At 50.7% G+C, this 15726-nt stretch overlaps 2 protein-coding genes across 8 annotated transcripts in view; both read left to right on the top strand.

The window, feature by feature from the left end:
- The window catches only part of CLIP1 (CAP-Gly domain containing linker protein 1), a 62762-nt gene extending 59387 nt beyond the window's left edge, over positions 1–3375 (top strand). For 5 of the 7 annotated variants that reach the window (XM_068208498.1, XM_068208501.1, XM_068208500.1 and 2 more), the window contains 3 exons: positions 83–200; positions 457–616; positions 729–949. In XM_068208498.1, the coding sequence (XP_068064599.1) occupies positions 83–200; positions 457–616; positions 729–934 (484 nt within the window). In that variant the 3' untranslated portion in view covers positions 935–949. Of the gene's footprint in view, positions 1–82; positions 201–456; positions 617–728; positions 956–1536; positions 1543–1676; positions 1802–2432 lie in introns of those variants that run through there. The other 2 variants (XM_068208505.1, XM_068208502.1) reach the window with 2 other exon arrangements.
- Positions 3376–4662: 1287 nt separating this feature from the next.
- VPS33A (VPS33A core subunit of CORVET and HOPS complexes) lies at positions 4663–12365 on the top strand. Its single transcript, XM_068208496.1, has 13 exons — positions 4663–4811; positions 5016–5081; positions 5160–5287; positions 5758–5947; positions 6712–6828; positions 7213–7387; positions 8081–8274; positions 9907–10033; positions 10201–10268; positions 10728–10865; positions 11207–11344; positions 11505–11673; positions 12098–12365. Exons 1-13 carry the CDS (start codon positions 4710–4712, stop codon positions 12289–12291), a joined length of 1806 nt encoding a protein of 601 aa, XP_068064597.1. The 5' UTR covers positions 4663–4709; the 3' UTR covers positions 12292–12365.
- The last annotated feature ends 3361 nt before the right edge of the window (positions 12366–15726 follow it).

The following is a 15726-nucleotide window of genomic DNA, read 5'->3' as shown; positions in this document are numbered from 1 at the left end:
TTGAAATGAAATGAAAATACTTTAGGCCACTGCAGTTACCCATTCATTAGATGACTTCTGGTTTTACTTGGTTTTCTTTTAGAGAATCGACTTTAAAAAAAGAAATTGATGAAGAGAGAGCATCTTTACAGAAATCCATCAATGTTACTAGTGCCTTGATCACACAGAAAGATGAGGAACTGGAAAAACTCAGACATGAGGTAAATGAGGAACGGATGATTCCCAATTTCAGTTAAGTTGCAGACAGAGGCTTTGTGTGCTGGCTCCTGAAGAGCTGGCTGATGTCTTTTCTTTTATGTGGCACAGTTAAACCTTAGCATCTTTAGATGTCTGTGCTGAGCCAGGTGACTCCTGGTACATGTTTTGGTGGCTGTTCAGCCCTTGCTTCGAGGGCCCTGGCCTTGGTGCTCTGGCTTGGTGCTGGAAGGTCCAAGTGTTGTCAAACAACTCTTCCAGATCACGGTGCTCCGCGGAGAAAACGCTTCTGCAAAAACCCTGCAGGCAGTGGTGAAGTCCCTGGAGTCTGACAAACTGAAACTTGAGGAAAAGGTGAAGAACTTGGAGCAAAAACTCAAGGAAAACAACGAGCAGCCTTTAACTTTAGTGAGCCCCTCAGGTAAAGCGAGAGCCACTCCAGTGTCCTTGCCCTCCGAGCCTGTGACATGATTTCTGACCGAGCCGTGGCACGAGCTCTCACATTGTACCTTGTTTGGTTTTTTCCTTTAAAGGTGATGCTGCTACTCTGCTTCAGGAGGAAATTGCAAGAGAGAAGCAGGTATTGGATGCGCACATGAGCATGCTAAACCAGCAGTGGGGCCTTAGGAGAGGGGAATATTCCAAAGACAGTCCTTACCTTACCGGGTTTTGTCAGTCAGGATTTTACCAGGCAGATTTATCTTGTAGCCCCTCAGCTTCTGAAGGGAAATGTCAGTGACAGTAAATACTAAATCAAGTGATGAGTGATACTGGGGAAACCAGGGAATGTGAGGAAACAAGCAGGAAGTGAGGATGGCAAGTTGTGCCCTGCAGCCTGTCAGAGGTACAGCCCAGCACAGCACTCACTGCTCCTTGGCCTTCCCCAAGGTTTCTTGGATGTGCATGAGGAAAAGCTGTGGCCCACCTGAAGCTGGTGCTTGCCATCTTGGAGAAATGGGCTCCTGGGTGCCTCTGAGCTCTGCAGTTCTTCCTAACTGCAGACCTGTACTCAGAACGAGGGTTGGCAGCAATGGAGAAGGAAGGTGCTCAGCTGGCACAGGAAGATGTGATTTGGAGTAGGACAGTCACAGTGACTTTGTGAAGTACTGCTTCACGGGGGCCTGTGCCAACAAATGCCTAGAAAATATGGTTGGAATAGAATCACCTTCTGCTCATGATAAAGCCTTTGTTAGATCACGAATGTCAGGCACAGTGATTAAAAATGTCCTTCCCAGTTGTGCAGCCACCAGAAGAGTCATGAATATACACTAACCACCCATCTTTTTCTGGTTTTCTGCTTCCCTGGATTCACCTGCTGATGGCAACCCTTCCTTCCACCAGGGCGAGGTTGGTTCCACTTCTTTCCTCCCCTGTTAATTTCCCACGAGTTCCGTGGTTACGCTCAGCAGCGCTGAGCCCCGGCGGTGGGGGAGGCGCCGTCCCCCTGCCCCTCTGACCGTCCTTGTTCTTGGCTCTCCTAGATCGACTTCCTGAATTCAGTGATAGTGGATCTGCAAAGGAGAAACGAAGAATTGAACTTGAAGATACAAAGAATGTGTGAAGCAGCCCTCAATGGCAATGAAGAGGAGATAAATAACTATGACAGGTACAAATCCTAAAAGAAAACTTGGCTCTTGTTCTGTTGAACTTGAGCTGTTGGTAGAGCTGCTTGGCAGCTGCACGATGCAGCAGCCTGATCTCAGCTGTCAGGAGGGACAGACAGAGTTTTCCCTGGAGTTTAGTGGTTGAATCCAGCCTTCTTGGTGTAATTGGGGGTGCAAATGGTGCTCTGTAGTTATCAGTCCCGAACACTGATGTATCGTGACATGTCTGTTGTATGACTTGGTGAATCTGGCCCTTTCCAAGTGCAGAAGACTCTTTGCTCCCAAGAGGCTGTAGCTATGTTGGGATGGGAAGAACCAATCCAGAGAACAGAACTAAAACCTATTTGATGTATCCTGATTTCAGCTCTCTTAAGGGAAAAGAGAAACTCTTTCACACGTGTTTCTTTTAAATGCCTCTGTGCAAATATTTGCACAAACAGCAGCTTGTTCAGTAAATATTAGAGTGTAGGGGATGGTGGGGCACTGCAGGGTGGTGCAGAAGGGTTTTTATCCTGTTTTTGGTTGAGCTCTGCGGCGTTTCCTGAGTCTCAGTAACCACGAGCTCACTGCAGGGCCGTGGGCCCTGCTCCTGTGTGACAGAGACACTGACTCGTGCTGATGCTGCTCTTGCAGTGAGGAGGAGAGCCTGTCCAAGAAGAAGCCGCGTCTCTTCTGCGACATCTGCGGCTGCTTCGACCTGCACGACACCGAGGACTGCCCGACGCAGGCGCAGGCGCTGGAGGAGCCGCCGCACTCGGCGCACCACGGCAGCCGGCGGGAGGAGCGGCCCTACTGCGACACCTGCGAGGTGTTCGGCCACTGGACGGCCGACTGCAACGACGACGAGACCTTCTGATGGCGGGGACAGCCCCGCGCCGCGCCTCTGCACCACCAGCAGCCGCCTGTGCTGAACGGCAGGACAAGGGACAGACAGCCCTCGCTCCCCTGCCCGCCCGCTCCGGAATCCCTACGAGCATAAATACTTTGATCTTCCACTAATAAATCCCCCCTGTCCCTTTTTAACAAACTTCAGTGAAAGATAAATAAATGATTTAACAAGTGACTTTATGCTGTTTCTTCCCAGGTTCTGGGTTTGTCCCGCCCTTAACAGGAAATGCCCCTGTGCTGTTGGATCTATTGGTGGGAAAACATGTATAGGAATGAAGCACTAGAGTTATATTAAAGCTTATTTAAATACCTTAAAATATGCTGTTAATTTTCATATTTGCACTAAACCATTTTAAGGCCGAATTTGTACATTTAGATTTTTAAGCTTTTTTTTTGACACTGGACTGAGTTGAGAAATATTTCATCTTTATTTTCATTTACTCCTTTGATTGCGATGTCGCTCGGTGCTGTGAGCTCTGGGTTGTGGTTTGGTGTGAAACGTGGAAATGACGCAGGTAAGGAGCTGCTGGGGGTTTTTGGAAACCTGTATGCTGTGCACACCTGTGCACACCTGAGACAGTTTGTGGGCCATCCCTGTTTTGCATTCTTTCAGCTTCTATATAGTGAGTGTGGTGTGTGTGTATATATGCATATATATAATAAAGTTATATTTTGGAAAAAAAAAAAAGTGGTTTCTATTCTGCATTTCCGTTCAGAGTGTGAGGGGTTCTGTGTGGGAACAGACGTGGGCAGGGGCTGCACTGTAAATCACAGAATCCATCAGATTCTGGGAAGAGACCTCTGAGATCACCAAGTCTGTGACTGAACGCCACCTTGTCAACACGACAGGTAATCGGGGTTCTACTGACTGCCACGTTTAGTCCTTAAATATCTCCAGGGACAGTGACTCCACTGCCTCCCCGGGGCGATATTTAATCACCCTTTCAGTGAAGATTCCTCCTGATGTCCAACCTGAACCCCTTCTGCAGCTTTAGGCCATTTTCTGTCCCTGTTCCCTGGCGGCAGAGCCCGATCCCCGGCTGTCCCCTCCTGTCAGGAGCTGTGCAGGGCCAAAGGGCCCCCTGAGCCTCCTTTTCTCCGGCTGAGCCCCTTCCCGGCTCCCTCAGCCCCTCCTGGGGCTCCATTCCCTTCCCAGCTCCCCCAGCCCCTCCTGGGGCTCCATTCCCTTCCCAGCTCCCCCAGCCCCTCCTGGGGCTCCATTCCCTTCCCAGCTCCCTCAGCCCCTCCTGGGGCTCCATTCCCTTCCCAGCTCCCTCAGCCTCTCCTGGGGCTCCATTCCCTTCCCGGCTCCCTCAGCCCCTCCTGGGGCTCCATTCCCTTCCCAGCTCCCTCAGCCTCTCCTGGGGCTCCATTCCCTTCCCGGCTCCCTCAGCCTCTCCTGGGGCTCCATTCCCTTCCCAGCTCCCCCAGCCTCTCCTGGGGCTCCATTCCCTTCCCGGCTCCCTCAGCCTCTCCTGCGGCTCCAGTCCCCCACTGTCCTTCCCGAGGGCCCGGAGCTGGACACGGGGCTCCAGGTGCGGCCTCAGCAGTGCCCAGCGCAGGCGGGAAGCAGTTCCCTGGTGCGGCCGGTCACAGTGCCTGGCACAGCCCGGGGCCAGTGGCCACACACGACACACACGATCACACACACATCACACACACATCACACACACATCACACACACGCCAGTCCCGAGCCCGCAGCAGCGCGGGCGGCTCCCCTCCGTGTTCCCGGCCGTGTTCCCCTCCGTGTCCCCGCCGTGTTCCCCTCCGTGTCCCCGCCGTGTCCCCGCCGTGTTCCCCTCCGTGTTCCCGGCCGTGTTCCCCTCCGTGTCCCCTCCGTGTTCCCGCCGTGTTCCCGCCGTGTTCCCTCCGTGTTCCCGGCCGTGTTCCCCTCCGTGTCCCCTCCGTGTTCCCGGCCGTGTTCCCGGCCGTGTCCCCTCCGTGTTCCCGGCCGTGTTCCCGGCCGCTCGCCGTGCGGCTGCGCGGCCCCGCCCCGCGGTCACGCGCGGCCGGGGCGGCCATGGCGGCGCACCTGAGCTCGGGCCGGGTGAACCTGACGGCGCTGCGCGAGGCGGGGCGGCGCGAGCTGCGCGAGTTCCTGGACAAGTGCGCGGGCTCCAAGGTGGGCACGGCGGGGCCGGGGACCGGGGACCGGGGCCGGGGCCGGGGGCCGGTGGCCGGTGGCCGGGGACCGGGGACCGGGGGCCGGGGCCGGGGGCCGGGGGCCGGGGGCCGGGGGCCGGGGCCGGGCTCGGGCTCGGGCTCGGGCTCGCGCTCGCGCTCGCGTGTGCTGTGGCCGGTCTGATGCCGCCGTCCCTTCCCGCAGGCCATCGTGTGGGACGAGTACCTGACCGGCCCCTTCGGGCTCATCGCGCAGTACTCGCTGCTCAAGGTAAGCGCCGCGGGGGCGGGGGGATGCGGCCGGGCCCCGGCGCTCCCGCACTCGGCTGACGGCCGCGCCTCCCCGCAGGAGCATGAGGTGGAGAAGATGTTCACGCTCAAGCCGGGCCGGCTGCCCCCGGCCGACGTCAAGAACATCATCTTCTTCGTCAGGCCCAAGCTGGAGCTGATGGACATCATCACGGACAACGTGCTCAGGTAGGGCGGGCAGCGCAGGGCAGAGCAGAGGCCGCCGTGAGGAGGGGACAGGTGTGGCCCGAATCACCGTGTGGTTTGTCACACCTGTGCAGGGATCGAGGCGCGATGTGCAAACACCAGACTGCAGCACAGCCACTCTGCGGCTTCAGTGGGGGCGGGAGACGCGCTGGGCAGGGGGGCTTCACCTTGGCTGCGCTGTACTGCCAGGACGTACACTCCTTCCAATTAGCTGGAATGAGCCATGCTTGGATTGCTGCGCCTTTTGGGAGCTGCAGGACAGCCACGTCCCCCTGCCCTGGTTGGCAGAGCTGTGGCTGCACAAGGCTGAACGCTGACGCTCAAAATCCAGGAGCAGTAACCCAGTGCAGCATTCCTGTTTTACGTGAATCCAGTGCCCCCTGCCCGTGGTCCGTGCTGCTCCCGTGTGCAGTGAGTGACCGAGTGCTCCGCTCCTGCTGTGACTTTTGCAGGGAAGACAGAGGCCGCTCTCCGCAGAGGGATTTCCACATCCTGTTCGTGCCGCGCCGCAGCCTCCTCTGCGAGCAGTGGCTGAAGGAGCAGGGCGTGCTGGGCTCCTTCATCCACCGCGAGCAGTACAGCCTGGACCTGATCCCCTTCGACGGAGACCTGCTCTCCATGGAGTCCGAGAGCGCCTTCAAGGTGTGCACGCGCCTCGTCCTCGAGGAGAAGCAGAATGTGTTTTTGTGCTGGATGTTGGCGCTGGTGCAGCAGCTCTCAGGGGGTTTGTGAGTGACCTGCACAGCAAGGAAAGGCCTTGCAGAGCAAACCTGGCGTGATCCTGAAGCCTGAACTTCCCCGCGTGTTTTCACACTAAATGCTGAAGAGTCACTACACCGAGCTGCACCCCAGTTCCTCCAGCTTCAGCTGCTGGTGTTACTGTCACAAATGGAGCATTCCTGAGGCTGAAAGCACTCCCTTGTCACAAGGAGCCAGCATGGTTTGTGTTCCTGCACAGCCATGTGTGATGGCTCTCACTGCACTGAGCAGTAACAGCTGTCACATCCCCCCTGCATGTCCTGCACTCCCAGAGTGCTGCATCCAAGGACAGAACAGTTTGGGAATTTCTTGGCCCTCTCTGTCCTGTGTGCAGCCCAGAGGATGAGTCAGGACTTGTAGCTGTAATGAGGTGTTGGGTGCTCACACTGGTCTAATTAGCGGGAGAGGGTCCTTCAAGTCACTTTCTCTTACTCCATCAAACTGGACTTGTGTCCGGAGTTCAAAAATAGTCATCCAAAAAATGATTTGATGCAGTGACAGCACAGGTAATAAAGTCCATATATGCCAACAGCCATAGTTAGTCCCCAGCCTGTGTCTCCTCTGAACTGTTCACATAGTCCCTGCTGTGGTGTGGAGGCATCTGTACTGGACTGACACCTCCCATCAGAATCCCTCTTGTTCTTTAGGAATGTTACCTGGAGAGTGACCAGACCAGTCTGTACCACGCAGCAAAGGGGCTGATGACGCTGCAGGCTCTCTACGGAACCATCCCGCAGATTTTTGGGAAGGGCGACTGTGCTCGGGTGAGGCTGAACAAATGTATGTTGTTCTTTGGAACTGCCTTAAGGAGTGTTTGGTTAAATGCACCTCTAGGTTTTTTTAAACCAGCCATGACACACACACATCCTTTTTGCTTCTCTCTGGTCAGCCTGTAGTTTAATTGGTATTTTTTGTGGTGAGGGAGCAGCTTGAGATGAATGCAGTGCTTTGGCCATCGCTGTCTGGCTGAGCTGCAGAGAGCAGCAGAGAAGGACTTTAGTTTTCTCAGTCTCGTCCTGCCCCATCCACCAGCCAGTCTGTACCTCCTTCCATCCCCTTCCTTTACCAGCATGTGCCTGCAGGGCCCAGGGGTCACATCCATCTGCTGTGGCCTGCACCCTGACCAGAGCGATGTGATTTCCTTGCAGCACGTGGCCAACATGATGATCAGGATGAAGCGGGAGTTCCCTGGGAGCCAGAATTCCATATTTCCTGTCTTTGACACCCTCCTGCTACTGGACCGCAATGTGGACCTGCTGACCCCACTGGCCACGCAGCTGACGTACGAGGGGCTGATCGATGAGATCTATGGGATCCAGAACAGTGAGTCCTGTGGGGAAGGGACAGCTTTCCCGTGTCCTGGGGCAGGTTGCAGTGTGTTGGGTGGGTTTGTGCTTCACTAAATGTGATGTGGGAGCAGCTCAGCTGAAATCAATGTGGGGTTTGTTCAGTCCTGAGCTGGAGCCCATCAAGATCCACTCTGGTTCTTTTTGCCTAGGAAGGGGAGCCAAGTAGAGTCTGTGGTTACTGAAAGGGCAGCTTTTGGGTGCAGGCACAGTGACACAACAGGGAGTGTGTGAGTGGGAATTTTAGTGTGTGCCTTCAGCATCCATCCTGCCTGGATCACGTGCCACTCTGAGGGGACAGGGACAGTTTGTGAAATGCCATTTTCAGAACGCTGTGCTGCTCTTCAGGGGGTAAGAAGACTCCAGAGAGGCATTTATGGGCTGTCATCCCTCCTGCTGGACTGGACTGGTTGCTGGGCTGCCTCCAAGCCTCTCTGAAAGCAGGGCAGCTGGCACTTGGGTTCTGATGTTCTGATGTTTGTGTAGGTCCCTGGCTGAGTGCAGTGACCTCCTTCATTAACACACAGGCACTGAGTGGTTTGAGTGTTAATATTGCTTTGCTTCTCAGAGCTGTTTCCAGCTCAGGGGACACATTTCCACAGCCTGCTGATCATAACTTCTGCTGATGAAGTTCCAGTCTTTACAGAGGTTATTTCTCTTCATTTGGTAGCTTATGTGAAACTCCCTCCTGAGAAGTTTGCCCCGAAGAAGCAGGGTGAGGGTGGGAAAGATCTCCCCACAGAACCCAAGAAGCTCCAGCTGAACTCTGCAGAAGAGCTTTATGCTGAAATCCGAGACAAGAACTTCAATGCTGTGGGGTCAGTGCTGAGCAAGAAAGCCAAGATCATCTCAGCAGCCTTTGAGGTGAGGCCTGAGTCCAAAACAGTGCATCAAATAATTCAGTCTGTGTTCAGCAGGGCTGGGACTGGCAGCTCAAGCTGCTCCCACACAGTAATCCCCCATCCAGAATAAAACCAGGAAGCTGTTCCATTTTGTTCCCCTGCCCTGGGATGAGGTCAGCTCCACTTGGACTGTTCTGAGTAGGTGTTGGTCAAATCACCTTTTAAGCCTATAGAAATGCTGATCCTCATTTCTCCCCACACCTCTGTTCTGGGGCTTTCCTTTTGCTCAGAGCTGGCCTAATCCAGCCTTGTGCTGCTGTGTGAGCCCATAGATCCCATAACAGGAATTGCTGTCTTCAGTCTGCAGGAGTCAGGTGCTGCTTCCCTCTGCAAGAAGCCAAAGGTGATTTTTAGTGTGCTGATCAATTCCACTTGGCTGCTCTTGTTACATGTTCGTTGCAAGGTCCTTTTGCCTTCAGGAAAAGGAGAAAAAGCTTTAAGCAATGAAATACCAGAATGTTCTTTCACAGAGTGTTATGGCTGGCATCAAAAACAACAGAAACGTGCAAAAGACAGTTGTCATGCAGGAGGTTTGAACTGTAAATTCATGCTTGTGTGTCATCTCAGACAAATCTGGAGAGCTGTGTGGGGCACGTTTATAGTTTTGTTGAAAACATCCTGTTGATGATTCATAAACTGAGATCCCATATCTCATTTTTCTGACCTCACGGGGACTCTCAAGAGAACTTGTTTCACTCTTTGATTGTATTTTCTTGGTGGGGCTTTTTTAGCCTCTTAAGCTCTGCCACATCTGAGACAAGGCAGTGGTACCATAACTGAAATGCTGAGTGCTCAGCCTCATTCCCCAGTGCAGCTCTGCTTCTGAACTATTAGTGCTGGAGGTGCTAAAGATGGATTGTTCATTCTGCCTGTTAAAAAAAGAGAATTCTAAGAAATTGTCAGCAGTAATAGGTGATAATGAAACAGCAGCATATTGGCAGCAGAGGACTTCTTCAATCACAGGCTCCATCATGACTCTCCTGCCTGCACTTGCCCATTTAAATCCTTCACAAATGAGTCAAATTATTACTATTTTTATTCCAAGTTGCAGCAAGAGGCAAGTAGCCCAAATGCAGTGCAGACCTCTGGAGCTGAACTCTGCATGATGCTTCAGCACATCCTGCCTCAAAACCTGGCATGTTGTTGCCACCAAGCAGAGTGAATGGCAGACCCTGCCAGCCCGTTTCCTGAGCACCTTTCACTTCTGCTCCAAGGGTCTCGCTCCCCAGCTCAGACAGCATTGGCCTAGAGCTCCCTGTCAGCCAGCAAAGTAATTCCTCTTTGTGTGAAAAAGGGAGTTTTCCCTGGTAGGGAAACTGAGGAGCAGCTAGTGGTGGCTGGAGTCAGACAGATGTGGATAAAACGATTTACAGCACTGGGATAACGGACAGTAACAGTCCAGTGATGTTGTTGTATTACGTGCTGCCTCTCCCCATGATCCAGGTGCTGTTTCAGGTAATGCTGTGACTTCAGTGTAAGCATCTAAAGCCCTCTGTCTAACTCCCTACAGGGAGTAAAACTTCTTAATCCTAAAATGATCTGTTTGGTGTTACTAACATGAACACGGCCTAACCCAAGTGATGGATTTCTTCAGGAAAGGCACCACGCCAAGACTGTTGGAGAGATTAAGCAGTTTGTGTCCCAGCTGCCTCACATGCAGGCGGCGAGGAGCTCGCTGGCGAACCACACCTCCATCGCAGAGCTCATCAAAGACATCACCAGTGAGTAGGAATCATTTAAATCCAGCAGGATGCCTGGTAACTTGATGGACATCACTCAGCCTGGCAAAAACTGGCTTTGCTCCATCCAGTGCATCTCTGCTGGAATGTTAAATGTAAAACATAAGCTGTCAGTTGCTCTTGTATTGATTTTCATTCTTTCTCCAAAGCATCTGAAGATTTCTTTGATAATTTAACAGTGGAGCAGGAGTTCATGTCTGGAATAGACACAGACAAGGTAAGCAGATAATGGCAATTAGCCACTCTTACATCTTCAAAAAACATTTTTTTTTAATTGTTGTTTTGTTTTGGCGTTTTTTGAGAGAGGAAACATCTGATCGAGATGATGTCCAGTGAAATGGATCTGTGAGTTACCTATCACTGCCTGTGCACAGCTGGGGTGCTTGGCCTGTCCAGGGGCACCCCATGCTCTGAGGGATCAGTGGAACACAGAAGATGGTTGATAAGACTTTTTCAGTGCAAAGTCTGGCTACTGAGTGAGGGACTGCTCTTGGGAGAGCCTAAGTGGATCCAGTGCTGGGTCACTGTTCTACAGATGGTCCTGAGCTGCCTGCAGAGCAGCTGCTCCTCTTTCTTGCTCTTTTGGAGAACCAGGCAGACCAGATCTTTCTTTCCAGGTCTGATGGGCACTTTAACAATTCTTTAAATAATTGCTTATGTATTTTTTATTTAATAGGTTAACAATTATATTGAAGACTGCATAGCTCAGAAACATCCATTAATCAAGATCTTGCGTCTCGTTTGCTTGCAATCCGTGTGCAATAGTGGGCTCAAGCAGAAGGTTCTGGACCATTACAAAAGAGAGATTCTCCAGGTTAGGCTCTAACATTTGGAGGAATAAATTCCTGAGAAAATCCACATCAGATCTTCAGCTCTACACTTCAGTTCTAGACAGACACATACCCGAATAATGTGCACTAGGTTTCTGTTTGGGCAGACACTTGGGAGGTGCTTTTGTGTGTTACAACATGTAGATACAGAGGTTTAGATCACTTTTTACTAATATTATTTAAACACTCTAAATTGGATATACTCTACAGAAGTCTTAACCAAAAAGCTTTTTTTAAACAAACATCTTTGGGGTTTTTTTTTCTGCTTTAAACACTGGTTGTGGGTTATTGCCATGGTATTAAAGGTGATTTCTTCATATTACAGACTTATGGCTATGAACATATATTGACCTTAAACAATTTGGAAAAGGCTGGACTCCTGAAACCCCAGACAGGTGGCAGGAATAACTACCCCACGATCAGGAAAACGCTGCGCCTGTGGATGGATGATGTTAATGAGCAGGTAAACAGGCGCCTCAGCAGCACGCATTACCTCTCACTACAGAATTATGTGCAGCAGGAAAACCTCCGTTCTTATTCAGTGTTACTGATTTCTTTGAGGCTGTTTTGCAGCATGAGGTAGCACTGACCTGTTGTCCCCTCCCTCTCTCCGTGTCCCCCAGAACCCCAATGACATCTCGTACGTGTACAGCGGCTACGCCCCGCTGAGCGTGCGCCTGGCCCAGCTGCTGGCCCGGCCCGGCTGGCGCAGCATCGAGGAGGTTTTGAAGATGCTGCCAGGGCCCCATTTTGAGGAGAGGCAGCAGCTCCCTACTGGCCTGCAGAAAAAGCGTAAGTTGGGGTTTGTTTTCCCGTGGGTTACAGGAAAACACGACTGTCTGAGCAGGGAGTGAGGCAAACTGAAATCAGGGCAGGCAGAGTCCAGGTCTCTGTGTCATCCCCCTGTCCCACAGCAGTGTTAGATTGACCTAATCCTCCTTTGACAAATGGTTTAATTCTCATCAGAGTACTAAAATAAACCCTACATTTACATTGTGATTTTAATAAGTAATGTTAAAACAAGTAACCCTGAAAGAGGGTCAGCATCGCTCTCAAACAGAAACACATCCTATAGCAAATCCAGAGCTGGGAGCAGAGTGCAGATTTCTGTGTCCCAGCCTCTAATTCTGGTCATTTGAGTTTGACTGACAGTTGATGCAGGAGAGCTGTAAAAAATCAAACCAAGCCAACCTGGACCTTTTTTGTGAACCCACAGGTCAGCACGGTGAGAATAGAGTGACCCTGGTGTTCTTCCTGGGCGGGGTCACGTACGCAGAAATCGCCGCGCTGAGATTCCTGTCCCAGATGGAGGATGGAGGCACAGAGTACATCATTGCCACTACAAAACTGATCAACGGGACAACCTGGATCAAATCCTTGATGGAGAAACTGGAGCCTGCCCCGTTCTAGGGAGTGTGGTGAGAGACAGCAAATGTGAGAGGCCCTGTGTAACACAGGCACGTCAGCTGGCACGGCTGCTCCGTTGGAGAAACACGGCGGTGAAGGAAGCTCTCCTGCGACCAGCTCGTGAGCAGTTACCCTCATCCCTTCTGCACTTGTGTTCCAGGTGTCTGCGGAACTTCCAAGCAGACAAGCAGGGTTGGAAGGCACTAGTGATAAACAGTGGGAAAGAGAGAGATCCCTGCTCATGGTCTGACCTGGCAGCCAAGGGCTGGGGCAGCAGGAATGGGCCCTGGTCCTTCTCTTTGGCAAATTGCTGCTTTTTTTCTTTCAGTTTAGCTTTGGTGGGAGATGTGATTTCTGCTTTTTACCCCCCTAAGGTGCTGAGGAGGCAGGATGTTCTCTATTCCTGACTTCATACCAGTATTCCCAGACCGTTTGTCTCTCTCTGGTGCCTGATACATTCCATGGATGCATTGGATGTGTCAGTCAGAGATCTGTACACAGCTCTACCTATGATCCTTGAGCCTTTTACTTCACTTGTCCCCTGAAGGGATCGCTGTGAGGTGACTTCTTTGTCCTAGGTACATCCACCTGACTCTGGAAGGCTCCTCCAGAGTATGAATGACATCAGTGTGGCCTGAGTTTATGGTTGAAGACACACAAACACTCCCTGTGTGGGGGCCAAAAATAGCAAGAGTAGGGACCCAGTAAACAGTGGGTTTAAAACAGACACTTTTTTCACCCCCTGTTCAGGTTATAAACTGTGGGAGTTGCTGTCACAAGCTGTTGTAGAGCTCAAACTTGTAAAATGGAATTTTCCATGGGCTTGGTAGCTGGGCCCTTGGCGTGCAAGAGGCAGCTCCTGGCTGCAGAGGGCAAGGCAGAGCAGGGTCCTTGCTGGTGCCTGTGCTGGGCTGGGCACTGTCGGTGTCCTCACAGCCACTGGGGACTCTTCCACACTGCAGTTCACTCTTAAACACAACTGAAAAAAAGCCCACTCCTCACCTTAAATCATTCTCTTAGCAAACATTTCTGCCTTAGTTATCATGTATAATATGTCCCAGTAAATCCCTCCATTTTTCCAAGTTGTCACAGTTGTGACTGTGGGTTTTGGTCTGTTATTTTTTAAGACTGAGGTCTGCCAAGTCAGACCCTGCACGGAGCCCCTCTGTTTAACTCCAGCTGACTTATTAGAATAAAATAAAGATGTATTTAATCTTTTTTTGGACGTGTTTGCACTCTCTCTCTCTCTCTCTCTCTCTAGAATACAAAAATAAAATAAAGCCCTGCACCGTGGTAGTTGTATCTTTGTCTCCCTGTCCCAGGATAACTGAATAACTTAAGTTGAAACTATTTTTCTAACATGCAGTGTTTTTTAATTAAGGCTCATGCAAAATTTCATTCTGTTCTGCCACCTGTAATACTACATTAGAAGTGGAATTTCAGTCAGTGGAGACTTTCTGTTTCAGGTGGGAAGGCAACTTGTAGACAGACTTAACAAAAAACATGCTGCAACTTCAGTGATGCAAGAAGAGCAAACACAGATTGTTTGCTCTGCAAGTTCCATTTAAAGTAGCTCATTTCAGAGTATTTAAGAGGAAAACTGAATTAGGTTTGGATCAAAAATTAGATGTTACTGTGCAAAGAAAAACAAGAAATTGACTCAGAGCAACGGTGTCTCCTTGGGTTGGCCTTGCAGGGTCTCTGTAGTATCACAGTTTCCAGATATTTTTTAATTAAATCTTTAAAGTTGAACTAACCCCAAGGAAATACTGACCAGCCTAGTTTCTGAGCTACACCGCAGGTGAATAAAGGAAAACAAAGAGTGGCTCACGTTTCCCCTGGCCAGCAATCAGTAACACTACAGCCAAAACTTTTTTTGGTTAAGAGTTTACACCAGACACTTGGTAAACTCTGAATTCATCACCAACATTGCAGCCTATTTTTTTGCAGCCTACACGAGAACTGTGTAACCACTGCACCTAGACAAAGCCTCTTCCTGGAACTATTCAACAACAAAATAAAAGCCATCCTGACGCTGATCAATTCCCTGGAGGAGCAATTACTATTTAACAGGCTTCCTGAGCAGCTGATGATGTTCTGCTTCTGTCCAAGGCCCTGCTGACCATGCGGGTAATAATTTGATAACAAGAGAACCTAATTAAATTAAGGGACCATTTTCTACATCATAATATCTTTGTAGGTAAAGAGATTTGATTTGCAGTACATAATCTTCCTTCTCTGCTGTCTACATTACTACAAAAAAAAAAAAAGGAAAATATTACCCAACCTCTACCCCAAAAGACTTTCATACATTATCAGAAGCAGTTTTGCTAAGAATAAACATAGAGCCTGGCTCCCTCCTCCCCTCACTGCAAAGCAGCTGCATCATTTCAGCTCTAAAAGGTCGGGATGACTCCTTGGGAGGGAGGGTAAGGGTGACACTACAGCAGTGACCTGGGAACCGGGCAGGGATTAGGCTGCCTTCAGCCCTCACTGACTTTTGGTAAAAGATCCTGGCTCAGCCTGCACAGTCCCACCCTGGGGATGAGCCCCAGCTGTGTGTGAGCATCCTCCTCCCAGAGTGGCTCAGAGAGCACAGGGTGCTCGGGGAACAGAGCAAGAGGCACTGCAGCCTTCGAGATAACAGAATAAAATGTGTAGGATGACACAACGTTTTGTTAGAGGCAAACCCCCACATCTCAACAAATGCACGTTTTGGTCTGGTGACTCCAAGCTCTGGCACTGGAACTCTGGAAATGCTGTTACCAAAAGCCCCCAAGGGAAGGGGAGTGTTGGGCTGCTCCGAGCACCGCGAGCACCACGGCGCTGTCGGATCATAACCGGTGCTGACCACACCTAGAGCTCAGTCCTCGTGTGGGCTGCACACACACACACACACACCCTGCTCCTGCTCCCGGACCACGGCGGGATCAGCCTGCACAATCCCCTGCAAAAGGGACAGCTGCACAACAAAACTAGGGAGAAACACGAACTTGCCGAAGCAGAGCCCGTCATCTGCCTGGGTAAGCAGTTTATTTCTTTATCAGCATCTTTCTAGATAACCAGAAATCTCACACAGCCTATGGACAGAAATCTGTAATGCTCTGAATAACAGAGAAGCCACAGCTGGTTTAAAAATGCTGTAACTCCTGTACTGTATACATGTGCCTGAGCTTGGAATGGAGTGGCTGGACTCGTTAAACAACACCAAAAAGTGAATTCCTTATCACAAGAGCTCTTTAAAAAACATTCTAATCAGCAGGACGGGAATTCAGTTCGGTTTAGCTGGCTTTAGGCTGTTCAGAAGAGAAATAATCCTTCTGGGTTAGTTTTTATCCGAAGTCTGATTTTAAACTCCCTTTCGTGCTTGACCAAGAGCATCAATATTGTTGATCAGGCACAGTTACGATCAAAATTTAACACGTAAATTGAAGAGAT

This window comes from Anomalospiza imberbis, chromosome 18, assembly GCF_031753505.1.
Source record: "Anomalospiza imberbis isolate Cuckoo-Finch-1a 21T00152 chromosome 18, ASM3175350v1, whole genome shotgun sequence".
Classification (NCBI taxonomy): Eukaryota; Metazoa; Chordata; class Aves; order Passeriformes; family Viduidae; genus Anomalospiza; species Anomalospiza imberbis.
This window is presented reverse-complemented; position numbering and strand designations above follow the sequence as displayed.